General features: G+C 43.5%; 2 protein-coding genes and 1 long non-coding RNA gene across 17 annotated transcripts in view; 2 read left to right on the top strand and 1 right to left on the bottom strand.

The window, feature by feature from the left end:
• RELCH (RAB11 binding and LisH domain, coiled-coil and HEAT repeat containing) overlaps positions 1 to 15,092 on the bottom strand; it is a 63,132-nt gene extending 48,040 nt beyond the window's left edge. For 2 of the 4 annotated variants that reach the window (XM_083623711.1, XM_083623712.1), the window contains exons 1-2: positions 14,477 to 15,090; positions 3,616 to 3,705 (exon numbers count right to left, since the gene is read on the bottom strand). In XM_083623711.1, coding sequence (XP_083479837.1) covers positions 3,616 to 3,705; positions 14,477 to 14,987 — 601 coding nt within the window. In that variant the 5' untranslated portion in view covers positions 14,988 to 15,090. Of the gene's footprint in view, positions 1 to 3,615; positions 3,706 to 14,476 lie in introns of all 4 variants that reach the window. The other 2 variants (XR_014550581.1, XM_083623713.1) reach the window with 2 other exon arrangements.
• On the top strand, positions 4,572 to 7,589 carry LOC310767308. Its single transcript, XR_014550863.1, has 2 exons — positions 4,572 to 5,133; positions 5,252 to 7,589. It is a non-coding gene; the product is annotated as an uncharacterized lncRNA (long non-coding RNA).
• Positions 15,093 to 15,164: 72 nt separating the features above from the next.
• PIGN (phosphatidylinositol glycan anchor biosynthesis class N) overlaps positions 15,165 to 27,178 on the top strand; it is an 87,353-nt gene continuing 75,339 nt past the window's right edge. For 2 of the 12 annotated variants that reach the window (XR_014550586.1, XM_083623750.1), the window contains exons 1-5: positions 15,190 to 15,384; positions 19,025 to 19,090; positions 23,779 to 24,024; positions 25,048 to 25,169; positions 26,785 to 26,883. Coding sequence is in view for 9 of the 12 variants with exons in the window: in XM_083623750.1 (XP_083479876.1) it covers positions 23,798 to 24,024; positions 25,048 to 25,169; positions 26,785 to 26,883 (448 nt within the window). In the remaining 3 variants the exon portion in view is untranslated. Of the gene's footprint in view, positions 15,385 to 16,071; positions 16,354 to 19,024; positions 19,091 to 23,778; positions 24,025 to 25,047; positions 25,170 to 26,784; positions 26,884 to 27,178 lie in introns of those variants that run through there. The other 10 variants (XR_014550588.1, XM_083623753.1, XM_083623755.1 and 7 more) reach the window with 9 other exon arrangements.

The raw sequence follows: 27,178 nt of genomic DNA, 5'->3' as shown, positions 1-27,178 counted from the left end.
AGATGGTCTCTTGTGTGAGCAGAAAGTGCATCTGCTAGCACAAGCCTCCGGTCTGCACCCATTCCCTGCTCCTGCCTCTAATATTCATGCTGCTTCAGGGGGCTCCTCTATCCGCTGGACTTCCCCATGTGCTTCTCTGGTTCCAGTCACATGCCTTTAAAGGTGTCCACAGGAGACTGTTAAATCTGTTGTAGCTAAAATAACACAGCTACCTCCCTGGAATTTATAGCACGTCAAGTCTTCACAATAAGCATAACCACCTTAGGGGGAAAGGCGTAATCTCTGCCAACAGCAGATATGGAACATGTGGTGAGGTGAACCATACTGGCATCACTGCAGCTTACCATCTCAACATTGGCATCATTGCTGCTTACCAGGCTGGGTTAGGGCTGGCCAGGAGCAGCATATTGCAACCCTGACTATGCCCTGCCCCCAACCCCATCCAGGTAAGCAGATGTTATGCCGGTACCCTGAGAGCAATTCTGACTCACCACAGGTTTTTAAATTGTTTCGTTGCAAACCAACCATAGCCAGCAAAGCAGCAGCCACCGTTTCCAAACCCTTTCTGACAACTGTGCCAGAGATGGAAGGGTGGGAGGAGCTGGAGGCTTCCTGTAGCTCATTCTCCATGGCCCAGTGGAGAATCCACTAGCCTAGTTTGGATGTCAACCTAAATCATAGTTCAGTGTGATAGCTAAACCAGGGCAGCGATTTCTCCGTGGAGCTGTGAAGAAATTAAAGTCCCCTCACTTTTCTTTTTCTAAAGCATGTGAGGTAACAAAACTATTGCAGAAGACAGGCAACCAGTTGTTACACAACCACTAAGATCTTTTTATCAAGACAAAACCCATTCTTCTGTGGCTCTTAATGTTTGGCAAGTTCAAGATAAAACAGCATGACACTGCAACATTCAACCCAAGAAGTATACCATATTTTGCCATGTATAAGATGACCCCATGTATAAGACTGATGACCCCCCTTTTTTTGAACCTAAAATTAAGAAATCAATAATTTAAGCATCAAACAGAACAACTTTGAGCTTTTGGGAGTGGGAGGTCGCCCAAAGTTGTTGAACTTTTTTGCGGAGGTTGTCCAAAGTTAGGGTTACCATATTTTAAGAGCCTGAGCCCAGGCCGCCCATACCAGTGCCTGGGGCCAAACGCCTGTGCATTCACAATCCATGTATAAGATGACCCCCAATTTTTGCCTAAATTTTTAAAGCAAAAAACATCATTTATACATGGAAAAATATGATAATTCTGGAATGCTGACAATCTTTTTAAATGCAATATTCAACCCCGAAAGTATTACGCTAGAAGGTTGATCATATAAGGCTTTTGTCTTCACTATCAGTTTTAAGGAAATCAACTTTTAACATTTTTTATATTTGAATATTATCACAACTTCTAACCTATTTCATTTAGAATTGTACAACACAGTACACTGCTAGTCAGCCTGTTCACACTAGTCTTTCTGGACCAATAAGGAAACCATTTAGCAGAAACATAAACAGCCATTCAAAAGGTTTTATATTTAAAAGGATTTGTGTCTCTCAACAGCATTTTGTTCCTTACAAAACTAGATGCAGTAGTTGTCTTCAGGTTGACTTCAAATGCTATTGCTTTGTGACAATTATTACAGTGACAGAAAAAGACATAAAGCATAAAATGGATCAATGGGACTTTTTTAAAGAACAGTTTCTTTGTATTAAAAATAAATAAATCAACTAGCCAAAGAGGTAATGTTACAAATTTAATAAACCATTCAAAAATATTCCACATTACTAGAAACTTTACAAAGCATTACTTAAAAGATAACTTTATTTTTTTTTTTTTAAATAATATTTATTAAAATTTTTCAAAAATACAAAAAATATCACTTTACGGGACTCCCCCCTTCCCCAACCCCTACCATATTCCCCTTTCATATTGTTGGCCAAACAAGTTCCCCATTCAAATTGAAACTTAATTTGTTTTACCCTTAATAATAATAAAAAAAAAGAAAAAAAACCCAGTGTTCTTTCCCCAAGACCCACCCCATGTCATTCCACAATTTCCATTTTTTAATAAAAGAAGCACCCCAGATAATAGAAACAGAAAAGGTAGAAAATAAAAAAAAATATAATGAATAATAGACCAATTCAGCAAAAAATAACAAAGTTGGCAAGCCTTTGGAGTTTTAGTTCTCCCCCCCCTGTCTCCGGTTTAATTTCCCCCTGACCATCAACCCCTAGTGTCTGCCTGGAATTCTTAAGGCCATAAATCACAACTTTTCCCCAACTCCTTGCTGGCTATTTCTTTTTAAAATTAAAAATAAATTTTTTTGAAAATCAAAATTATTATTATTATCATTATTTTTCAAAACTTTAACTTCAGTCTTTAATAAAACTGTAATAGAACTCCCTCCATTGTTCTTTCCAGGTTGTAGTCTAATTTCCCTTTGTTCCGCTGCTAAAACGTTGTAATTCGAAAGTTTGGTAAGTCTGCAGGGATGGTTGTTATTCAGGGGCAAAACCTTACGTTCAGTCCCTTCCTTTCTTCAATAGAAAAATCTATTGTCTCCTTTAAAAAAACAAAAAAGAAAACACCCTGAAGACGAGATGTTATTTCCGTTTTGCAGCTTTCCCAGAAGATAACCAGTCCTGTAAAGTTCCATTGGTGTTTTTCCACTTTCCCAATCCTTGTAATGTCCCGAAGCTCCTCAAGGGGGATTGTTGTGACTTTGTTTCCTCTAATCCAAAAGTCAATTTGTTATCCATATTCGCCATTTTGTATCCAAATTTTAACAAGTTGTAGCAAATTGTATCAAATTTAACCAGCCAAGTTCTCATAATAAAATCCACTCCGCTTTTCGACTTTGACAGCTATTTTGACAGCTGTCAAAATCTCCGACTCCTTTCACCAGGCTCTCTCTTCAGTCGCCCCGGTTCCCAGGGGGGGGGGTTGCGTTTCCCTTCTCCAGTTCCTCCTCCAGCACAGTTCTTGTAGTTCCCCATCGTGAAATTTTGGATTTTTATCAGCAATGCAAGCCTTTTTGGGTCTTGGTTTCCCCGTCCTTGTTTTGGAAAGTTTACAATAGGGAGGGGACTGACTTCCTTTTTGGATCCCCCCCGCTCGTATCCAATTCGAAAAAAAAAAATTTTTTTTCCTCCTTTTGAGCCCGGTTTCCAAATTTACTCACGGGTTGTTGTTGAAAAGTCCGAATTTTCAATGGAAGAAGTCAGCGCTCTCCGCCGGATGGCATGCGGCTTCGCTCAGCAGGGGAAGCAGAAAACTCAAGGCACCACGCTTCTCCCCGGCACCCGATCCGTAGCCTTTAAAAAGGCTCCTTCACGAGTCGGGAGGGCGCTAACGGTGCAAGCCGAGTCTCCATGTCCACGGCCTCCGTGGCCGTGGTTTCTAAGGGTCCCCGCATCGCCGGTGCGGTAGAACCCAGCCCCTGCCGAGCAGACTCCCTCCGGAGCTCGGAGGGAGTCCGCCATTCGGCGATGGCGCCAACCCGGAAGTCCTTAAAAGATAACTTTAAAAAATAAATGTGACACACCTAAAGACTATTTCTAAATAAAAATTCACTGAGCAACATACAATAGCTTATTTTATATGAAATTTTGCTCACCAGCCAGCCGTTCATCTGTCTCCCTGTTGCCATCATCTGAATATCTTGCAAAGTCCAGTGAGTCAAGAGTGCTAATGCTTCCAGCTCGATCTAAAAATATTTAAAGAAACATTTGAGCTTTCTTTGTTCTGCCCATCCTGTACAAGGGTTCCCCAACTGAAGTGAGAGGCTACACATGGCAAAGGACTTAAAAAAAGCTTTGGGTGGTATTCAACAAAGTTCTACTCAGAGTAGACCTACTGAAAATTAATGTGGTCAAATTAGTCATGTTTATTCACTTCAATAGTTCTACTCCAAGTAAAATCTAGTTAAACAGTACCCTGGATGATCTTCCCATAACACAGTGCCAGCTTTAAGTTATACCTGTTTTCCTCTCATTACCACAAAATGTTTCACTGCCTGTTTGCCTCAACTTTCTCCCACAAAAATGTGTTCTCTTTGAGCATGATCTTCTATTTAGACAGGGAACGGAATGAAAAGAAGTCAATTTAGAGACAGGATAGGTGTTGTAAGCATAGTAACAATTCCACTGAAAAGAAGAGTTTATGCCGAATACCTATCTATGACAGCTGAAAAGGTCTGGATATAAATCTAACAATAATAAGAGGAGTTTCCCCAATGATCAGGAAGAGGAAGAATAATACAGCAAGAAAAAATATGGGGACAGGAATGTCTCAAATAGCAGCATGTTTCCTTTTAAGCTGCTTATACTACACCCATGTTTGAAACATACACAAATTCAGCGGTTAAAGAAAACACGCTAAGTGTAGAATTGCAACATAAGTTTGAAACCTATTTAAATGCGAAAAAGAAGAAAAGTCAATTCTGCACAGGAATTGTAACTCTAAACCAAGCCATGAAACAGGAGAAGGAACTGAGCTGTCTTACTACAGTGAGAAACACCTGCATAAAACTAGTTAGAAACAGTTTAACAGAACTGTAAAGAAATTAAAAAAGGTAGGGAAATAAATCTCTTTGCAGTACCGTATTGGCCCAAATATAAGCCACACCTGCAAATAAGCCGCACCTTTAAAATTCAAGGGGGGGGGAGACAATACCTGAATATAAGACGCTACCTTAAAATTCTGCAGGCACTCACACCCATAAATGGCAAACATAGAAGAAAATCCTATGGGTACCATTCTCCCGCGCTCCTGGGCTGCTTCCTGTGGGGTAGCCACGCTGCTTTGCTGGCGGCCTTCCCCCTGCTTTATTGCTGCACCCCCACTGGCCCTCATGGTGGCATCCTGGGAGGCGGGGGGTGCTCTCCATCCCAGCACTGGAAGGCAAGGCAGGAACGCGGACCTAGGGCAGTTGTTTCAGCAGCGATATCGTAAGGTTGCAAATATAAGCTGCACTATAACTTCACGGTCGGAATTTGGGGAAAAAAGTGTGGCTTATATTCTGGCTAATACGGTAAGTGTGTTTTATACTATAATGTCTGAAACACTGTTTTATACTATGCAGTTAGCATGTTTCACACTAAGGTTTGTCTAGCTCAGTGTTTCTCAAACTTGGGTCCCCAGCTGATGTTGGACTACAACTCCCATCATCTCTGACCACTGGTCCTGCTAGCTAGGGATGATGGGAGTTTAAGTCCAATAACAGCTGGGGATCCAAGTCTGAGAAACACTAGACTCTAACTAAATGAGAAACTTAAAATTAAATGATTACATGGCTGGCTTCAAGGAGATCTGCTTCTTTTACTTCACTGAGCACAGAGTAGATGCAAAATATCAACTTCCTTTCTTTAGTAATATTTTACTAAGAACTATTTATGCATCACTCTGGGGGTGGGAGAACTGGAGTACTTTATCAGGAAACTGGAAAAGAATCATAAACTGAGGGACAGACAAAACACATTATAGTAATAGGGTCATACCTTGGATTCCAACGCCTTGCAAGTCAAACGTTTTGGCTCCTGAACGCTGCAAAACCGGAAGTGTGTGTTTCGGTCTGTGAACGTTCTTTGGAACCCAAACGTCTGATGGGGCTTCCGGGGCTTCCAATTGGCTACAGGAGCTTCCTGCAGCCAATCAGAAGTTGTGCTTTGGTTTCCAAACGTTTTAGAAGTCGAACGGAATTCCAGAACAGATTCCATTAGACTTCCATTAGCACTATTTCAGGGAGTGGGGGAGTATTATAGCTGTAATCATATACACTTACTTAGGAGTAAATGCCCCTGAAGTTAATGGGATGTGCCCATTGTAAATGCAAGAGCTGTATAGTCTTATAATTGTTAAGTAATCACACAGGTCTTAATACAGAACTAAATTTAAAAAATTAAAGATTTTTTTAAAGATATCATTATTCTGCTGCTATCAACAGGATGCACTGAAATCACAAAATTGCTCTCCATCTAAATTGCCAGTTTACTCTTCTGCTCCATCTCTCCTATTTCCTGTAATAATCTGTACTAAGTTGTTCTTTCTGCACCTTGGCCTGGCTGTAGCTTGTTTCTTAAGTCAGCCTCTTGCACAGCCTCTCCAAACTTCCATATTCCTGGTCAACAGGTAGAACAAGTTTTTTTGAAATTACTTCACAGAACTCCACACCTATACTCTACACTGGCTTGCTGCTATTATTCATGCCAGAGGTAACTGCTTAAAATCCGAGAAAAATAACATGTTGATCAGTTGAGGAAAATTATGTGAAGTAAAAGGCACTAAGGAGATTTGGTAATTTTAATGAAATGAAAATTAGCAACCTTTCAAGAGTTTCCAAGAATGCGAACAAAACTGGCAGTAAAATTTATTTTCACAACACTTTGTCTTCCTGAAAACTTACAAGCTATCTTTATCACGTAGGGACTCCATTTGATGTTGATATAGTTGAAACAGATGTTAACATGCATTCAGTTTGCAAGATATTTGATTACTGCAGTAGACACAAGTCTTCTGTCAGCACACAGGTGCGAAGTGCTTTTATTTTAAGACTGTGGTGGGGTACCTTTTTGTGCTGGGTCTGTATTCCTTTGGGAGTGGGAAATCTCACAGGGACCACATACGAGAGGTAGACGGAGTCAGAGCTAGCAGTGGGCTATCCATCTTCTTTCAGTCACCTCGTCTTTCCTGAAGATCTGTCATGCAGCAAAATGTTCCATTCTTTCAAATGGCTTATGTTCTCCATGTTTCATTGCGGTACACAGGAGATTTTTGAGGTCATGGGTCTGGCAGTGCATGGAGAAGGCAAAAATCTCCCAAACTGCCTATTCAAAATCACTCTTACATATGCATAAATATAGTATAGGGGGGAAAGGTACTATCAGCATGAACAGGAGCTTTCTTGGCTGCTGCTGCTGCTAATTTCTGCATGAGCATGACTAAGGACAAGAGGCTGTTGGTCAGCAGTTCTCCACCCTTGATTTAATAATTTGCAACTAAGGGAATATAAATAGCAGATATCTTCTGAAATATGCTGCAATTTATAGACTTGTAAACAAGTCTGTCTGTGAATGCTCTCTTCCGCTTATCAGGAGGGAGTGACCATGAAACAAGCAGCTGTGGAGAAACATCAGGGGAGTGCAAAAGACTAAAATGACTGCTGCCGATCTGTGTGTATCTTCTAGTAGGTGTACACATTTATGAAGAGCATGTGTGTAGGGCTGAATTTGATGTGTACTGCCAGCCTATATACCGTATGTTCACACACACACACACACACACACACACCATCAGGAGGCAGCATTCAAAGTGAAGCGCTGCATTTTGCTTAGATAAAAATAGTGCAACACTATTGTGGTTGCCAACCTTAGCCTACAACCATTGTGAGCAAGGAGTTGACAAGTTAAGCAGGCCCAAGCATTTGCCTTTTTATTCTTTTATTGATTTATCATAAACATATGGACCAAGCATTTGCCACTCAGCTTATTACTACACTGCAAGCGATTGCTGGGACAACTGCTACTTGCCCCAGACAAATACGCTGCTTTAGCTGTGGCTTCAGCTGAGCAAATCACTTGGCAGAAAAATCAATAATGCCAGTGTTAAGATTGGGTTGCAAGAAAAAAAGTGACTTTCCTAGTTATTAAATTGGTAAGCATGCGCTGAGACTCAGGTTCTACATCTCTTCCTCCTCCGGTCCTTCTGTAATTCTGCATAAAATGCCATTATGGGTTTGTGGACCAACTACTGAACTTTAGTGAAGAGATACTGCATTATAATTATTTAGCACCCAATTTTGTTAAAAATTATCAATCAAATATTTGATCCTCCTTCAGACAATGCCTAAGTGAACTTAAAGTCTTTTCAGAAGAAACCTAAGCTTCTTGGAATGTTTTATACTGGACTTGGTGCACTGAATCAGTTTGGAAAGCGTTTTTTTTTTTTTTTTTTGTGGTGGGACGGACCCAGAAAGTTTTATTTGACTAGAACTTTGATTACAATAAGCCAAAATTAGTCTATCATAGAGTTACGACCCTTTTTTGATGCTGCAATGAAAATGAAGTGTAAAATGATTAGCTGGCTGCATAATATGATGAACAAAAAGTAATAATTAAAACATTCAATCCTATTTAGGTATGATGACTATGTAAAAATCTAATGTCCTTCTTGAAGTACTAAGCTGGAATGATTTTAAATAAAGCCTTGTTTCTCAAGATGAAAACATAATTCTACAGTAACAGCAGATTATCATGTGCTTTCCAATGCAAACTTTTTTCAGTGGTTAATTATTCAACAACAGACTTGATTTCCCTTGCTAGAGTCAATACTTCCACTTCTCTGGTTCTGTTTTAAGCTACTGTGCATATGAGGAGTAATTATATTTCCTTATTGCATGCTGGGAGTTGTTATCTGAGGCATGTCTGAGGAATATGAAGTAGTTAAGCCCATCATTTCCCAAAACTATAAATGTTCTGAAGTCCTTGAAGAAACTCAAGCCCTAGAATTGTTACAGTGCCCTTAACTCTGTTAAGCCTGGAATATAACTTTGGAGCCCTTCAGCTGTAATTGTCAGGATTAGAACAAGGGGAGGGGGGCAGAAAAGTGTCCGCCTGCCTGCCTTGGGGGTTTAATAAATGAGGCTGGATTGCTGTGAACAAGAAATGGGGAGGGATAAAGAGACAACTCCTCACTTTTGTAAACACTTGTATTTCAGTAGCTCAAAGGATGCAAGTGCTTAGTTTACTTTTCATGTTAGAATTAGAATGAGTGCAATTTTGATTAGTAATATCTGAAAGGTTATGCCCTAATCAAAATATGGAATACAAGAAGTTTCTTCCACATACATTCTTCTTAGATAGTCTTTAGCTCTGGTCAAGTACACCTGAATTACAGACCAACACGGTAAATGCTGTAGAAGCATTTACACAAGTACATCATTCTGCTGCTAGCTGTCCTGGGACAGAGTCAAAGCGGACAGTAGCATACTAGAAGAAAATTGTCTAAAAGAAACAGAAAAGGGAACGTATGCTACTCATTAAATGACACAAACACAATACATCTGAAATCTTACAAATATTTACTAACCATTACAACCCAACTTTACAGCATTGTAAACTACTATATACTGTTCATGCCTGCAGAGTATGAGTTACAGAAATGTGACAAATGCTGGCCTTAATGAGAATGGACTTTTAATAATTCTAAGCTAGAATAACCTACAAAAACACAGTAGCCACTCAACAAAAACAGCACTTTTTCTGAATATAGTCTTGTTTTCCACTATTACCACCTCGTTTCCATTCCTCATAAATAGTGCATAACTCCCAGATCTCCAGATAGAACAATGCTCAACCATATACTCTCCAAGGAAGCAATTGTGGGAGCAGAGAGGGCTGAATTGAGAGATCCTGAAATCCGGGTTTCCTCCATGTCAAAAACCAATGCCTAGAGAAAGAGGCAGTAGAAGTGTGTTGCTGGCTTTGCTTGCTCTGTTCAATGTCTTGCGTGTCTACACTGCCTGGACAGCCATGTGTTTCCATGGATTTACATATAACAAAATCTTAAACAAAAGCAGCTACTACCTCACTCCTTAAACACACTTGGGACCTGGAATCACCTATAATCATAGAATTGTAGAGTTGGAAGGGATTCCAAGGGTCATCTAGTCCAACCCCCTGCAATGCAGGGATCTCAACTAAAGCATCCATGACAAATGGCCATCCAAACTCTGCTTAAAAACCTCCAAGGAAAGAGAGTCAACAACCTCTTGAAGGACCTGTTCCACTCTTGAACTGTCAGAAAGTTATCCCTGATGTTTAGTCAGAATCTCCTTCCTTGTAACCTGAAGCCATTGGTTTGGGTCCTACCCTCCAGAGCAGGAGAAAACCAGCTTGCTCCATCTTCCATATGACAGCCCATGAGATAACAGAAGATGGCTATCAGATCTCTCAGTCTCCTCTTTTTCCAGGCTAAACATACCCAGCTCCTTCAACCATTCAACTCCTCCTCCACTGCTCAGCATAACCCAATCTTCAAGGCGGCGTTACTAATCAGCAGAAGGTTTGAATATCCTTGTTGATACGTATTGGCCAACCATAGAAGTAAAACGATTAAAACTTCTAACAGAGGTAAAATGATTTAAAAGTCAAATAAAAACAGCTAAAAAGACGGCTGTAAAAGGCTATAAAAGGCTATAAAAGGTTTGTAATCCGGAGGGTTCATGAAGGAGAAGTTGTTACAGCCGCCATCTTCGGGCGTCGGCAAATTCTCTACCCAACCATTCCTCATAAGGCTTGGTTTCCAGATCCTTAATCATCTTGATTGCCCATCTCTCTACTTGTTCCAGCTTGTCAATACCACATAGGGGTTCTGGCCTTTGTTAGGCTTTCACTATGCCAGGGGTGAGGAACCTGTGGGCCAAATGCAATCCTGCAGGCCTCTCAATCTGACCTTCAGGACTCTCTCCAGGTCACACACTTCACCAGCCCTGCACCAAGCTCTCCTTGAATGCTTTTACCTGGCTTGGAATATGTCCTTGAACTGTGATAATGCCTCTTGCTTGCCTGGATGGAAAGATATGTGCATGGGTGTGAGTGTAGAAACTTCTGGCTTTTGAGGGACTGGAATGTAGCCAACAGTACAAAAGTAAAGAGCCACATCCATCATTCCATCCACGACTGACATGAGGCCCCCAGAAAGTTGCCCATGAGGCAATGTGGCCCTTGGGCTGAAAAAAGTATTCAATCCCTGTGCTAGATATAAATCCATGTCAACGCTGAGAAACCCAGAGGTGTGCTCAGGGCTATGGAAAACATCAGGGGCACAATCCTGTTGTCCCTTCTCCATGCACAGAATCTACACATGGAAAACCACAAGGCATTCTTAGCTGTGACAAAAAAGAGCATTCTTCCTCCTTCCTTCCTCCTGATTGCATGTGCAATGAAAATGTAAAACTTCCAGGCTCAGTCCAGAACAAACTGCAGTTCCCATGTTCCGATTTAACAGGAAACTGAGATTTCTTCAGAACTGGGAAGTGTTACTTCTCACCCTCACATGTGGAGGGAAGGGAGAGAGTGGTGTGATTCCACCTTCTGAAGTTAGTGCCAAAGCAATAAATGAAAAATTCACCCCTACTGGCATTCTTCCTATTTCAAAAGGAGCTTATAGTATAATTGAACATTTTTATAGGGTAAAATACCAAACAACATTTCTCCTTGGCTAAACCAAGAATGCCACCATAAATTCAAAAAGATCCTGCTGCAAACACTGAATAAAACAACATCTCAGAAAATGTGACAGAGGTACCATATCTATTCTTCATTAATATGGTCTCAACCAAAACAATAATTTATGTTAATAAAGCTATCAAACGATGAGAATAACTGTACTTTCAGATCAGTATCACACCTGTATTTATGCCAACATGGTGCTAAAGACTGAATGCAAAATAGCATTCAGTATAATTAGATATGAGGCTAGCTGCATTTGCAGCTCCTTGAGCCGTTTCCTAACCCCAAAATGTATCAAATCATAGACTCTGTCATTTGTGTCATACCACACTAATACTAGTGCAAAAATATATTGGTACTGCTACTAAGCATGGTTAACACCTCTAAATACTGGGGGGAAAACAGGAGTTATGTAACATAAGTAGCTTCAAGGACCATATGTTTCCATACTTGCTTTAGGAACAGGTATTTTAAGACAGAGTTTGGGTCCATTCCACCTATACAATTCTAAAAATTGATTCTTATAATTTGCTAGTGAACACATGTGTTAAGATCTGTTCATGGGAGTAAGTCTAACTTCTGAGAAGCATAACATGGAGGCAGAGAACAGACACACAAATATAGCTTAATTTTTGTGACCCAGAAGATTTCAAGTTGCAATTTTCCTGTTTATAGAAGGAAGCAACGCTCCCACCTGAGTTAGTTGATCATGAGAATGGAATAGTCACATGAGCAGTGTTTCTGCAGACATCTGACCCCAGCATTTCATCAGAACTGACTAGGAGTTGTTCCTTCTTACTTCCAAGAATACAGATTAAGAGTCATAGCTGGAAAGAACAAAAATTGTTCCATATATTAATATTTTCCCTATGTACCTACACTTGTCTTCCAAGCATCTGATAATGCTTGTTGAAATGCCAATGTGGATAGTTCTGTAACTCAGGAAGTTCTGAGATGTACCTGGGAAGTTCTATCACTCCAATGTGTCTTATGATTAACCCAAGTTATTTCCATTTTATCCAGAACACAACATAATCCTATTGACCCTATAGATAAAACTAATACAATGGCACATCCAACAGCTTCTGTATCTATATCCTGGCAATGGTAGAAACATTTCAATCAAATTTGAGTTTCTGCAGATACTTGTGCATACCCGAATGCTCACTGTACCTTTCCAACAAAATACACTTCCACAGGAATACCCATTTCCCAATTCAATGCCTCAGCGTCAGCCATGCCTCCATCATTAAACAAGACACTAACACTTATGGCAAATTATGTCAAAGCCACTTCTAGTACTTAAGGTACTGTTTCATGGGTGCAATGAAACAACATCATGCCAGTTATTTAAAGGAACTAAACACAAAGCAAGTAATATGAACACAGTGTTTTCTATTTGGCCAACTACTATTGTGATATAAAGAGCAACATCCAATGATGACTGCCCACTTGCACAATGGAAATCCACTTCACAATGAGACTTCTAGTTTAGCCTTCTTCCCTGCTCCAGCACCTTGAATGCTCCCAATGTCAGCTCTGGAACGTTCCTCAGCCCTCCAAAGCAAATTCTGGAAGCACATGAAGGCTGTAGGAGGAAGGGGAGGAAGAACAGGCCCCATTGGAAGAGCAGGAGCCTGGATCTAACCCAATGTTAACTGGTTATGATTCCTTGGGTTTTCCTGATAACCCTGGCTTGCTGATTCAGCACCAAACTGCAAGTGACAGGGGAGTCAGTTTTCACTTTTATAAGGTAGAAGGTGATTCAGAAGAACCCGACCCGACCCAACATCTAGCCTTGCAAAAAGAAAGCAAAACCCACACAGATCAGGAATAGTCATGGCTATTCTTGTCACCTCTGCAGATGTGTGAATAATCAGCACAGCTTGAGCTCATGATGATATGCTCCTTGCAAGAATGAAAAAGATCAACATGTACATCCAATTCTATACTGTTAAAAACAGATGCTATAAGAAGATGGCAACGACTACAAGAATCTAGCATCATTAATGTTTAGAAGCAATAGCCTCTGACCCAGCAACCCTGTCAAAGTAATATACCTGCATGAAGGCTGATGACCTGCAATCCAACCTATATTTCCTCAGAAGTAATTTCCATTGAGTTAAATGGGACTTATACCCAGGTAAGTATGCATAGGGTTCCAGTCTTAATAGTACTATCACACAACCCATCTTCCCACTAAGGCAAGTTCTTCCTCTATAGCAAGATCTATTGGGATGTGAGGGTTAGGCTCCTGCAGAGCTCTAGCTGAGCTGGGAGGTAGTTATACTCTCTTAACTACTTAATCCTTGGACTTAGCCAGGGAGTATCATCTCTCTCATCCCAGGAGAGCTGGGACCTAGCTGGCTGAGCAGAGCTCAGAGGCTCTTAAACTGGGGTAAGCCCTGACAAAGCAGCGTGGCAGAGGCAGGACCACAGAGGATGGAGCCTCAGCTCAGTCATGTGACTCGGCAAGCTGGCATTAAGTTAAGGCATCAAAAAGGGTGGTGCATCTCAAGCACTACTTTAAAAGTTTGTTTTCTCTCTACCAGGCTTAGGTGGGCTCCGCTAGCAGTAGCCCCACTGCTGAACTGAGTAGCTCATTCATACCAGCTCCTTGTTTACAGGACAGCTCCCTAAGTGTGGTCAGGGTTTTTTAAAAGTATTTTTTAGCAGGAACATGAGGAAACTGAGTTCTCTTACCTTTAAAATTTTTAATAATTTTTTTGGAGTCTTTTGGGGGGGGGGCTGGAATGGACATACACCCAATGCCTGAGCCAAATATCCACCTATATCTGTAATCAATAAAGTTGTAGCCAATTCTAATCCTGGTCATTGTCTGCTTGAGTTGGGTGTGTGGGTGGCACTGCAAACGGCCCTGCAGAAAACTTCATGGTGAGTTCCCCACCCCCCTTTTCCCTAGGAAAAAAAGCACTGATGCTGAACTATATGATGGTGCTAACTTACTGACCTAATTTAAGCAGGGCATTAGGGGGTTGGGTGCAGCGGAGTGAGCCCAACTCGGGCATTATCTTACACGTGCCAAACCCACCGCTTGCTTTCAAAAACAAACCCCGCCCGCCTCACCTCCTTCCCTGCCACAACTGACAGGTGCTCATCGCAGGCAAAAAAAGGAGGAGTGCATCGAAACCAAAACAACTCGCCAAGGTCAACCAAGGACCGAGTCGGCGGAACTGAGCTACATTTTATTTTATTATTTTATTTGTTTCCCTCCACAAACAAACTTACGGAGCTGTCCTGCTGCGCCGGGCTCCTTCCCTACTCCGGCCCCCGCCAGTAGCCCCGGGGCCGCCGAGGCCGGCGGGGTGGGCGCCGTCGTCGTCGTCCCCCCTGCGCAGCCTCCTCCCTGGCGCTCGAAGTTGCCCGGGTTGGAGAAGTAATCCCTCAGGCGGGGCAGCTCCCGGCCGCTCTCCAGCAGCTCCGTGTGCAGCTCCAGCGCCGTCAGCACGAACTGGTCGCGCAGCAGCTGAGCCGCCAGGGCGTCCACGGGGACCCGAGGCGGCTCCTCGGCCTGCAGGGAGGAGGGAGGCGGCAAGGGCAGATGCTGCTGCTGCTGTTGCTGAAGGGGCGGCGGCGGCGAAGAGCAGGCCGACGAAGGCAGCGGGAGCGGAGCGGCCGTTCCGCCGCCGGGGTCGCTGCTGCTGCTGCCTCCGCCACCGCCGGGCCGGGCCTCGTCGGGGTCCGACTCCTCGGAGTCGCTGAGGAAAGGGTTCACCCCAGCAGCCCCCGCCGCCGCCATCTTGGGAGCAGGGGAGGCGCCCCAAGCAGCGCTCCCCCCTCCCCCGACAGAGCCCCGTTACCACAGCAGCCGACGGCGCCCACCAACCGCCCGCCTCCTCCTCCTCCCTCCTCAGAGCTCACAGCTTCTTCCTGGTCTCGCCTCTCGCGAGAGTTGCCGCCCGGATGCTTCCGGTCTCCAGCGTCCTCGCGGAGCGGTATAGACTTTCGAAAGCGACAGAGGGGGCGGCTCATCTTGTTTTCTGGGCATACGAGAGGTTTCGTTTGGTCGGCGTGGGCGCTGTTCCCCTTTTCTTCCTCGTGGGGAGAAATCGGCAGCTGCTTGAAAACAACCACGAGCCCACGGAGGGAAAAAAAGCAAGGCTTTAGGGTTGCTCAGAAAAAGAAGAGGAAAAAAGGTAGAAGCAAATGCATATTCATATCATATCTGTTTTAACTCGCTTGCCTATGAAGAAGGCCCGCTGGGCTACCTGACATGAGATTGCATCCTGCGTCTTATTTCAGGCGGTAGATACCCTTTTTTCTCAAAACAATGCAAAAAAACAAAACAAAAAACCGAGGATGCAGAGACCATGTTTGTTCCCCTTGTGTTGCATCGGTGTGACGGTGGTGGCCGGGATGCATTGTAGTCCATTATTATTATTATTATTCCTACATTGTAGGTCGGGCAGGTGAATGCTGCTTTTTTTTTGACAGCCCTGAAATGTCAGGACTGTGCTGAAGCGGAGACTGAGAGGGGTAAAAAAACAAAAACTCCAGCGTGTTTGTATTTAAATAAACGCAAGCTTTGGCTTGAGGTTTGAATCTCGAAAGGAATTTAATATTCAGCGGGGGGAAAGGGAATGTGGCGGTTTAATTAGAATTACTTTTGCAGCCATCACCACAAGCGCCGGTGTGTTTTATCCCTTCCTGGCCGACATCCAGTGCAGAAATTGACCAGGTGCATATGAAGCCTTTTGGTTTCCGATCTGACAGTTGCACCAAACTGGGTTGTGGTCAACTTCAAACCCACCCCATAGTTATGGGAGCAAACAATAGTTTGGTTGCAAACTACTCTTTCTCCCAAAGTGCAAAACGGCTATTTCAAAAAACCGAGCACGAGGTTTGTGAGAGTCGACGTGCGTTATACTCTTCACGTTTCTCTCTCTGGAGGCACAGGCGGTGAGCAGGAGGGTGCACACCTGTCCCATTGGGCTCCACCTGTGCATCGTGGACATGCAAGATGCATGATTGACGGGGGAGGACACTTTTTCCCTCTTCCTCCTCCTCGCTCCTGTTCACCGGGGATCTCGCGATGCCTTTCCCGAGGCCCTTTGACGCGCGCCGGGATGCCTGGTAAGGGTGCAGAAGCGCCGGCTTCCGAACGTGTGAGTAGTGGAGGAGGACGCGTGTCTGCGCGCGAGACCCCGCGCCCCACCCCACTCGCAGGCGACCACGCTTTGGCTGGGGGTCGGATGTAAATGGGGCTTGTTCTCCTCGTTTCCGCATCTCCCCACCTCCCCACCCAGGAAACCCACTGATTCCTCAGACTCCCCCCTGACATCTCATGAAAGGCTGTTTGCCAGATGTTGCTGATGGGGGATGACGCCTCTTGCCAAACGAAGGATCGGGGCAGGGTCCTCTCTCCCATCACTGCCTGCTGTTGGGGGCTGGGGGATTGGGATCCTTTATCCCCTCTGAGAAAAACTGGTTCTCATCTGTAGCCTTTCTGGAATGTGTTTTGTGTGAGTTTGGTGGTTCCCCACTCTCCCACCTCCGCCTCTGTCTTCTTGGAGCCCATGAGTGCTTTATCTCCTTTCTCGGGACCCTTAGTATGTTATCCCCTCAGTTCTTTGCCCTCCATTTTTCTCCCCTTTTTTTTGCTTCTTCTGCTTGCTCCCCTGTGCTTGTCATCCCCACCATTGCTAGTTACTGGTTGGGGGAGGGAAGAGTGTTTAGACAGTAGCAGACCTTGGGGTCTCAAATGTCAGTGGTGCCCTGTGGGGCCCCAAAATTCAGTATCCCCACTACCTCTCACTTTCCATTCTGCATCATGGTTGTGGTGTCCCTGAGGCTCTGGGCCAAGTGATACTGAACTGATTGCGCTCCCCTAAATCCACCTCTGGTTTAGATCTGCCGCATAAGGGGGTCTGAAGCTGGCAGCTTGGAGGGCCCAGAGCTTGGCGCACCCACCCCACAGCTTTGAATACATCAGGGCTGCCATTTTGTGTCCTGGCAGAATACTACTACAGTGGTACCTCGGGTTAAGTACTTAATTCGTTCCGGAGGTCTGTACTTAACCTGAAACTGTTCTTAACATGAAGCACCACTTTAGCTAATGGGGCCTCCTGCTGCTGCTGCGCCGCCGGAGCACGATTTCTGTTCTCATCCTGAAGCAAAGTTCTTAACCTGAAGCAATATTTCTGGGTTAGCGGAGTCTGTAACCTGAAGCGTATGTAACCCGAGGTACCACTGTACTCCTCCTACTACTAAATAAATAAAATAATAATAATAATATTATTATTTTACTTATTTGCCAGCCATCTGACTGAGTTACCCCAGCCTCTCTGGGGCAAAATATAAAAACTCTAGCAAAATATAAAAACGCAATAAGACATTAAGCACTCCTGTTAACAGAAGCTTTGTTCAAAGAACAGGGTTTTTTAGCTGCAGTGGCTGCCAGCGGACTTTAAGGATCAAAACCTCATATTGTTCTGTGAACTGTCCTTTGATCTGTGAAGCGCCCCAAGACCTCTGGGTATAGGGCGGTATATAAATCCAATAAATAATAATAATAATGAAAATCTCAGAGTAGTCTTATATATACTTTAAAGAAAAATAAGCAAATAAATAAGGCTTTTAAGGGGAACAGAACTCACAAATCATGGAACACGGAATCACAGAATTGTAGAGTTGGAAGGGACCCTGAGCATCTCTGGTCCAGCCCCCTGCAATGCAGGAATCGAAGACCTTTTGGCCCATGACCTTGGCATCATTAGTACCATGCTCTAACCAACTGAGCTAACACAGGAAACAGCTTTATACTAACTGAGACCATTGATCCATCCGGCCTACCATTGTCCGCACAGACTGGCAGCAGCTATCCAGGGATAGCCAGAGCTGCAGATGCCACTGTTGGGTTGAATTTGGGAACTTCTACATGCAAGACAGTTGCTCTACCACTGAACTATGGCCCTTCTCCAACTACACTATAGGCCCTATACGGCCTAGGACCCTCGTACCTACGGGACCGCCTCTCCTGGTATGTCCCACAGAGGAACTTACGGTCTTCAAATAAAAACATCTTGAAGGTCCCAGGCCACAGAGAGGTTAGGCTGGCCTCAACTAGAGCCAGGGCTTTTTCGGCTGTGGCTCCGATCTGGTGGAACGCTCTGTCACAAGAGACTAGGGCCCTGCGGGACTTGACATCTTTCCGCAGGGGCTGCAAGACAGAGCTGTTCCACCAGGCCTTTGGTCAGGGCACAGCCTGACTCCCTCCTTTGGCAATCTTCACAGAACTTTGGCCCAATGGTTGCCATCAATTTGATTTGAATTACTTTTATAATGAAATGATTTTAGAATGTTGTACTATTTTATTGTTGTTAGCTGCCCTGAACCTGGCTTCGGCTGGGGAGGGCGGGATATAAATATAATTTGTTGTTATTATTATTATTAGAGTCTAAGGTTTTATGCAATTAATAGAAAGCTTGAAATTGTAATGTTTGCACTACCTAAATGTTAGATGCTAATTTTTTAGAAAGCAATTTCTTAGCAACTGCATCCCCTAGTGGTGTTCAGTGCACACGACAGTATTTTCTGCACTGTTTGTATTCTGTGAAGGAGACTGTTGGTAGAAAATACAAGTTCAGGCATATTCCGAGTAGGTCAAGGCATCTGGAAGTCATTTAAATTGGAAATAGATTTATTTTTCACTCACCTGCCCAAACACCCCCTTTCCTCCTCCTCCACCACCACCAAATTAGGTGAGCTCCCCCACAAGGAAAAACATGGAGAGCTCCACCCTAAGCTCATTTTCCCCCCTTGTATGATCTGGACTAGGGCAGATGGAAGAAAACAAGCAATGACTGTAGGCTGAGTTTCAAAGCAACTCTCTTCATTGGTCTGGTGAGTATATTATCTTAACTGTACGATTATTGTCCTCAGCAGTTAAATCTCCCATCGTAAAGTTATGGGAAGGCATGTGCAGAAGTGGTTACTTGAGATCCTGCGTCTAGCAGCAATTCCACTTGGGTTTCTCCCTCATAAAAAAAAGACCAGCTTCACCAAGGTCTTGTTGTTCATCCCAATGCCACCTGTCTCTACCTAGCCACGCACCTCACCAAGCTTGGCACCTCACCTACTGTGATCAGCACCCTAGGAAAGCCTCAACCATCTTAATCTCCGAGACCATGTGGAAACCATTAGAAGGCCAGAGTCAAGGATCTTTGTATCCTACAACAGAGCCTTCGCCAAGGGCTTAGGCCTAACACTCTGAAGAGGCAAGCAGTGGCAGTCTTCAGTGCTGCAACACCAAGGATTCTTGAACTCACACTCTCGTGCAAAACAGAGGGGACAGCAAGGTTCAGTACTCCCATAACTACAAATCTTTGCACTTTCCACAAGGACGGGGCGGTGTTTTTGTGCTAACACTTCCTTCGTCCCGAAAGTAAATTCTCCATTTCATAGGGCTCAGTAACGGGACCTTCAGTCTTTTTTTGCCCCAGATCTCTGCATTCGTGGGACAACTCTGGCACAGCCTAGTCATACACAGGGCTCTGAAAGACTATCCTGTCAGAACAGAGGCTCTTGGCCTCTTTGACTCCATCCTTGTGTCGTCTTCTCCCACTTCTCTAGAAAAGGCAGCCTCTTCCTCTGTCAGCTGGTGGATTAAGGCCTAGGAGGCACAGCACCTGCCCACTCCCCAGCACATCACAGCCCACTTTACCCTGTCCACAAACACATATATTGCAGATGTTTGCAAGGCCACTTGGTCCTCAACCCTCCACACTACCAATTAGATCTTATGTCCCTTAGCTGATGGTTCCATTGGGAGATAACCTCCACATAACATTCTCTCCTCAGAGGAACACAGTCACCCAGTTTCATCTTGTTTGTTTGTGTGTGTGTGTGTGTGTGTGTGTAGGGGGTGCCTTTATGCTTGCCCATGGATGGAAAGGAAAGCAAAACTAGAGGAAAAGAATAGGAAATCTGTTTAATTTCATGGCTCTGCCTTTGGCGCGTCCCAGCCATACAACCTGCAACATCCCTGTCCTAACCTAGAAGGCCCGTTCATGGTTAGTGTTCGATATTCCTTTTTAATCTGCAGCTTTTCAGCCAGATATTGTTTCAGTCTTAGCTGAATTCAGAGTTGTGCTAATGAGAATAACCTCCAGGCCTTGCTATGCCCTGTTATCAGGGGTGCCTCAGAGGCGGAGTTGAATATCCCATCCTGCCATCTAAGAAGTGTAGCAGGAAGTTAAAAAGAGTCTTAAGACGCTTTGTGACCTACAAGCCAGGACAGCAGATAATCATATTTATCCCTTCAAGATTTTGCATAGGGATTGCTGGTGCAGAGAGTTAATTTGACAATAAAATGTTCAATTCTCGGGGGGGAGCTTTTTGCCTTAGGTTTGCTTCTGCATTGCTGAACCACATTTGCATGTTAAAGCAGATGACATTTGTTATTGTAATGTACAAAATGCTCATTGAAAATCTTGACTGTATGGTAATTTTAAACAGATGAACAAGTTACCAAAACACATTTAAATGTGAAAGCCTATGGAAATTATGTCTTATAAACTGCATTATACGACAGATTATTTGGATCATGCAAATTTGTTCATGCTCGTTTACCTAATCAAAGGCGGGGGGAAGACCACATGATTATGCCTAGAACATTGCGGGGAGTGGGGGAAGTAGCAGTGGTACAGAATTTTAATATTGTTGAAATGATCTGTATATGATGATGAGAGAAAGTAAATCTGAAAGTATTATTCTAGCTCAAAACTTGGTTAACATACAGGGGCGTCCTTAGTGCTGAACAATATGCTTGTGTCAACTTAATAGTTTTCCATAAAACTATTCCTGTTTTCAATTTATTTATGGATGAATTGTTTTCATATCTCTCCGACAGTCTAAATTAAATACTATGGAATACATTTTTGATTAAAAATAATCCTGTCAGCTGAAAGAATAGCTTCTAATCATACCCTTTTGTAATACGCGTGCCATGACACATGCTTACTGAAAACGCATTTTCATTAGATTCTCTTAAATTATATACAACAGGCATATAATGCTCACTGGAGCACGCTCCTTTTGAAAGAAATGACTAAAGTGTTTTTACCGTCATTCCTTGACGCTTTTAAATATACTTGTACACCAGCATAATATAGTCAGCTGAATTACATTTTGTATATGTTTCTCCGTATATTGAAAGCATAAATAGGAATAGGAAACAAATGGTTGCATATTTCATAAATATTTGTATTTTGTTATTTTCTCTATCTTTTAAAAATAAAAGGCAATCTCAGCATCCCAAGTATTGTGAGTTTTAAATGTTCAAAGATCGGCAGTGTTGGATATGGTGGCTTTGGGGGGAAATAGGTCTGCATTATGTTGACATTTCCATTCATCTTGGAGGACCTGATTCAGCAAAGGACTACAGGTTCTATAGCAGGCACAAATCTTCTTAGGCAATAGATTGGCCTATAAGCAGTGGTGTCCAAACTTTTTTCAAAGAGGGCCAGATTTGATGAAGTGAAGGGCTGTGAGGGCCAACCAAAGTTGTTGATCTATTTTTAGGATTGAAGTTCTTGAGCTTTTTTTTTTTAGGATTAAAGTTGTTGAGCTTTGGGCATGCCTGGTCTAATTAAATGAAAGGAATAGAAGAAAGAAGTACTCCTGTCAGGGAGTAATAGAATTGCCTGGAGAGAAGTGTCTTCTTCATACAACTTTCTTTGCTCTGTTGCTTCTCTCTTTCTTTCTCTTAAGTTAAATTTTTTGCAAGGAATGGTGGTATGTACAATGGGGATTCAAGTCTACTGGCTGCATTCAAACATCCCACTGACATTCACATGTGAATGAGCTTTCTCCTTTCCTATGCTTGCACATTCTATCTTTCTGCCGCCTTATGCAGCTGGGAGGAATTCAGAAGCTTCTTGCTGTGCTTCTGTTTAACTGTGTCCTGCCATGTTGTCCAAACCCAGCAAACTATGGCTAATGCTAACTAGGGTTAGCTTAAACAAGCCACCTGCAGAAGTCGCAACATTAAGTTTGGTTAGTTTCAAACACACTAACTTAACATTGCAATTTCTGAAGCTGGGCTTGTTCAGATTAACCATACTCATTTCGAACCACAGTTCTGTACAGTGGTACCTCAGGTTAAATACTTAATTCGTTCTGGAGGTCTGTTCTTAACCTGAAACTGTTCTTAACCTGAAGCACCACTTTAACTAATGGGGCCTCCCACTGCCGCCACGCCGCCACCGTGTGATTTCTGTTCTCATCCTGAAGCAAAGTTCTTAACCTGAAGCACTATTTCTGGGTTAGTGGAGTCTGTAACCTGAAGCGTATGTAACCTGAAGCGTATGTAACCCGAGGTACCACTGTATTTGGATGACATAGCAAGATGTCGTTAACCAAAAGAGAAAGTGAAAGCTTCCCAATCCTTTCTTCCAGCCATGCAGGAGGAAGTGGGGCCGGGGGAGTGTATGAGCCCATTCATATCTTGCAGAAAATACAGCCAATGGATCTTGAACTGGTGACTTGAGAGAGATTAACTGGGTATATTCAGCTTGTGTGCCTCCACCCAGCTCTGACTCAAGGTTGATGTAGCTGATTTCCTTGCAGATAGGGTTCAGTTCCACACCAGCCTTACTGAATACATTTCTCGCATGACAATGTAGTGGCTATGACTCTCTCTAGAACATAAAGAGAGGTAAAAAAAGGTAAAGGACCCCTGGACGGTTGAGTCCAGTCAAATGCGAATATGGGGTTGCGGCGCTCATCTCGCTTTCAGGCCAAGGGAGCTGGCATTTGTCTACAGACAGCTTTCCGGGTCATTTGGCCAACATGACCAAACCGCTTCTGGTGCAACAGAACACCGTACCAGAGCTTACGGAAACACCGTTTACCTTCCTGCCACAGCAGTACCTATTTATCTACTTGCACTGGCGTGCTTTCGAGCTGCTAGGTCAGCAGGCTATGGCATCACAGAGGAATTGCATTGTTCTCTCGACTTTGCATCACCCCAAAACTAGACCATTGAGAAACAAGCCAAAGATAGTCTAAAGATAACAGATCTGAGTTATGAAGCTTTGACAGGCTTGATGTCACCACCTGTCACAGTGGGGCACATGCCAGACTTCAGAGCCTTCTGTAACTAATGTCAGGCAGCAGGAAAACAGATGGATCCATCATCATCTTCATTCTCCCAGAATACCTCTGCAGCCAGCGATATCAGGATCCAGAGACATTCTGGGCAAATGAAGATAGAGGTTGCAGCCCCTTTGTCCAGCACTTCACTATATAGCTCTGGGCTGAGTGTTTGTCCCCACCACTGTCTATCCTGCCAACCCCTGGTAAACTCATTTTGGGAGGGCCCCCGGGGGAGTACGAGCGAGAGCACCTTGCCTGGCATCACCCCAGACTTGAGAAGAGTGGGGTGAAAAGATCAATTAAACAATCAATTAATTTTTTGAAAAACAAATCTATCTATGAAACTGAAGAATGCACAAAACGTATTATCAGATGCAGACTTTGAATGCAGCAAACGATCGCTTGCCTCACCTGTAATTGTTTTGCTCTTTCAGTGCTGGACAACCCATCACCATGAATATGCAGATCTTTGTAGCGACTGCTCTCCTGGTACATTGTGTGTTCCTGATCTCTATTTTTGACATTTACTTCACCTCTCCTCTGGTCCACGGCATGACTCCCCATCAGACTCCCTTGCCACCACCTGCACAGCGCTTAGTACTTTTCGTTGCCGATGGTCTGCGTGCAGATTCGCTTTATGAAGTGGATGACCGTGGCATTTCTAATGCTCCCTACCTTAGGTATGTTCCTCTTGTTACGATACTCCCCTAATCCTTCTGTAATGGTTCTAGGGGTTGCTCGTGCGTAAGCCGGTGCTTATCTCCCCGGCTGGGTGCAAACACCTGGCTGGGTTGCCTAAGTGAACCTTTTCTGTCCGGACAGCCACTCACCCGTGGCTGACTCAATCGCTGGCAGAATCCGTCAGTGGGCGTTTCTTAAACTTCTTCCAGCAAAGAAGCTCTTTGACGCCTAGTCTCCTCCTACTCTCTCTGCGTGAAAGCCTTCTGCGCCAGGAGGGCGTGGGCAGCGGAGGACCCCTACTCTCCCTGCTGGTCCCAGGCAAGGAGTCATGGGACCGCCTCGCCGCTTCCCCCATCTGCCCCCCTTCTCCACTGGTGCTACGCTGATTCTCTTCCCCAGAAGATGGGCTGCTTCTCCCGATCCCTGGACGCTCTCTGGAATCCCTCTGGCTTTTGCTCTCTCCGGCACTGATGGCAGTTCCCTGACACCTTCGAACTCCTGAGATTATTATTTTTTTAAAAAATCTCGTTAGCTATGGGACAGGGATTTTGCACTGCTGCGCCCGAATTTTGCAACTAGAAAAGGTTATTTCTGCCATTTAAAAATGTGACTTGACCAATAAGACACTTCATATACTTGGTTGTCCAGTTTGATCAGTAGTCGTTCTTATTTTAAATATCTTAAAAAGCGCCAGTTACTTCTTTGTAAGATTTCTCCCCACCCCTATTTTATATTAATCCCAACTTCTTAAGGATAAGTGAAGGATGTGATAACCTCCCCAAACCTGGGCACATTGTGCTTTGTATTGTGAAACTGTAAAATCTGTGTAACATTTAATTAGAGTTTTTCTCTAGGAAGAGCCATAGAATCTTATAGTTTAGAAATGGTGATTGTTGCATGTGTGGAAACGCTTCCTTAGACTAAGCAGTGGGGCCACTGTTTGTTCTTTTCCCTTTGGAGCCTTACAGGCGTGGATTTGGCTTTTCAAAACGGCATGCGTTACCACTGTGTCTTATTTCCAGGAATATCATGTTAACCAAAGGCAGCTGGGGAGTATCTCATACTCACGTTCCAACTGAGTCAAGACCTGGGCATGTAGCTCTCATAGCTGGATTTTACGAAGACGTCAGTGCTGTTGCAAGAGGTATGCTGATTATCCATAAAATATTTTGTTTGGATGAACAGGCTGAGCTTTAGAATATTTGGCTACTAACTATAAAATTATTATAACTTGTATCTTAAGGTAAATAAACTTGTACCAAAATTTTTTTTTCCTTCCAGTAGCACCTTAAAGACCAACTAAGTTAGTTCTTGGTATGAGCTTTCGTGTGCATGCACACTTCTTCAGATACACTGAAACAGAAGTTGCCAGATCCTTCTATATAGTGAGAAGGTGGGGAGGGGTATTACTCAGAAGGGTGGTGGGAATGGGTGATTGGCAGATAGCTGTGATGAGCCTGTTGACGACTCTTAACGACTGCAATAGGTCTTACAGGAAAAAGCAAGGGGTGAGAAGGTGAAAAATGGCTTTGTCATGTATAATGAGATAAGAATCCAATGTCTTTGTTCAGACCAGGTCTCTCCATGGTTTTAAGTTTGGTTTTGACTATGGCAGACCAACACGGCTACCTATCTGTACCAAAAAGTATCAGTGGAGGATTGGTAGCATTTCCTGACCAATGTGTGCTGTAGGGTATGGGGTCAGAGGTCCTCCCAATTTGGGCCAATTCTTTCAGCAGACCCCTTACTATATCCCAGTGTGTAGGATGTCCTCTGACCCTTTGGAAATGATTTTCGGTGGGTGGGCGTGGCAGTCTTTCATTCTATGGACTTTCCTGAGTTATCTTATTTTTGGATCCATGCTTATACCTCCAAGCTCTGTAAATTTGAAAGCCTAAAATGTGAGAGTGAGATTTGTACTTTGCTACCAGGTCTCTGGTTAGCGTTGCGGTCATTCAAACTTTGTTTTGGCATAGTAGACAGTTGGCATATATCTGTTATTTTTCCGTTTTCTACGTGGTGCTAGAAAGCTATGGAAGCTTTTGCGTGCACTATTTGCCTAGGCTGAACTGTAATTAGTATCATTTTGAAGGCTAGTGTTCAAGGTTCATTGGCCACCGGAAACAATGAACAGTGACAACGTTCATGCCTGTCTACTGAGAAAGTAATCCCATTGGGGACTTACTCCTTGTGAATAGGATTGCAACTTTTAACAGTATCAGTTTTGCATAGGTATTTGGGAATGAGTGGAGTTTAGTCTTCAGGGTCTGAGAAAAGGCAAACAAAATTTGGTTTGCTGTTTAAAGTATTTCAGTGGGAAGCAAGATGCAAAATACTTGGCACATTGGACCTTCTGTGAGATTTACAATGGTATTTAAGTGGGTAACAGTGGTACTCCAGTTATTTGCGGAATATGTTGACATAAACCGCTTTGGACATATCCTGCGCTCTTAGGAACTGCTTCATACATGAAAATCTACTCATGCAACTTCTGTTTCGGGCAGGCTGCATGTATACTGTAAGATGCAATATCTGTATGTTTGCGTATTTTTCTGACTGTGTTATGTGTTGGAATGCTGAAGCCAATTGTGGTTTCCCATGATGTGCTCACCTGGTGAAACAGATGTGTTTGAGTGCTCGCTAAAAGTGCTGGTCTTCATTCAAAATGTGCATGCTACCTTTATTTCCCTTCAACAGTGTATCCAAACTCGCGTTATCACCCTTAGAAAACACTACAGTAACAATTGTCTCCCTAACAGGATGGAAAGAAAACCCAGTGGAGTTTGATTCCGTTTTCAACGAAAGTAAATACACGTGGAGCTGGGGAAGTCCAGATATTCTGCCCATGTTCGCTAAAGGTAAGCATGTTTTATTCTTAGTGATGCATCATTTACAAAGTATCAAAAGTTTTACTACAAAGTGCAGTATCCAAAGGAAGTGCTTTGCAACTCTTTGTGGGGTGTTCAGATTTGGAAATCACGCTTCGGTTGGTGGCAACACCGCACAGGGTCACAAACATTTTCCAAATGAGAGCCAGTGTGGTGTAGTGGTTAAGAGCGGTAGTCTCGTAATCTGGGGAACCGGGTTCCCATCTCCGCTCCTCCACATGCAGCTGCTGGGTGACCTTGGGCTAGTCACACTTCTTTGAAGTCT

The sequence above is a fragment of the Podarcis filfolensis genome (genome assembly GCF_964270895.1).
Source record: "Podarcis filfolensis genome assembly, chromosome: 7".
NCBI classification, from domain to species: domain Eukaryota; kingdom Metazoa; phylum Chordata; class Lepidosauria; order Squamata; family Lacertidae; genus Podarcis; species Podarcis filfolensis.
This window is presented reverse-complemented; position numbering and strand designations above follow the sequence as displayed.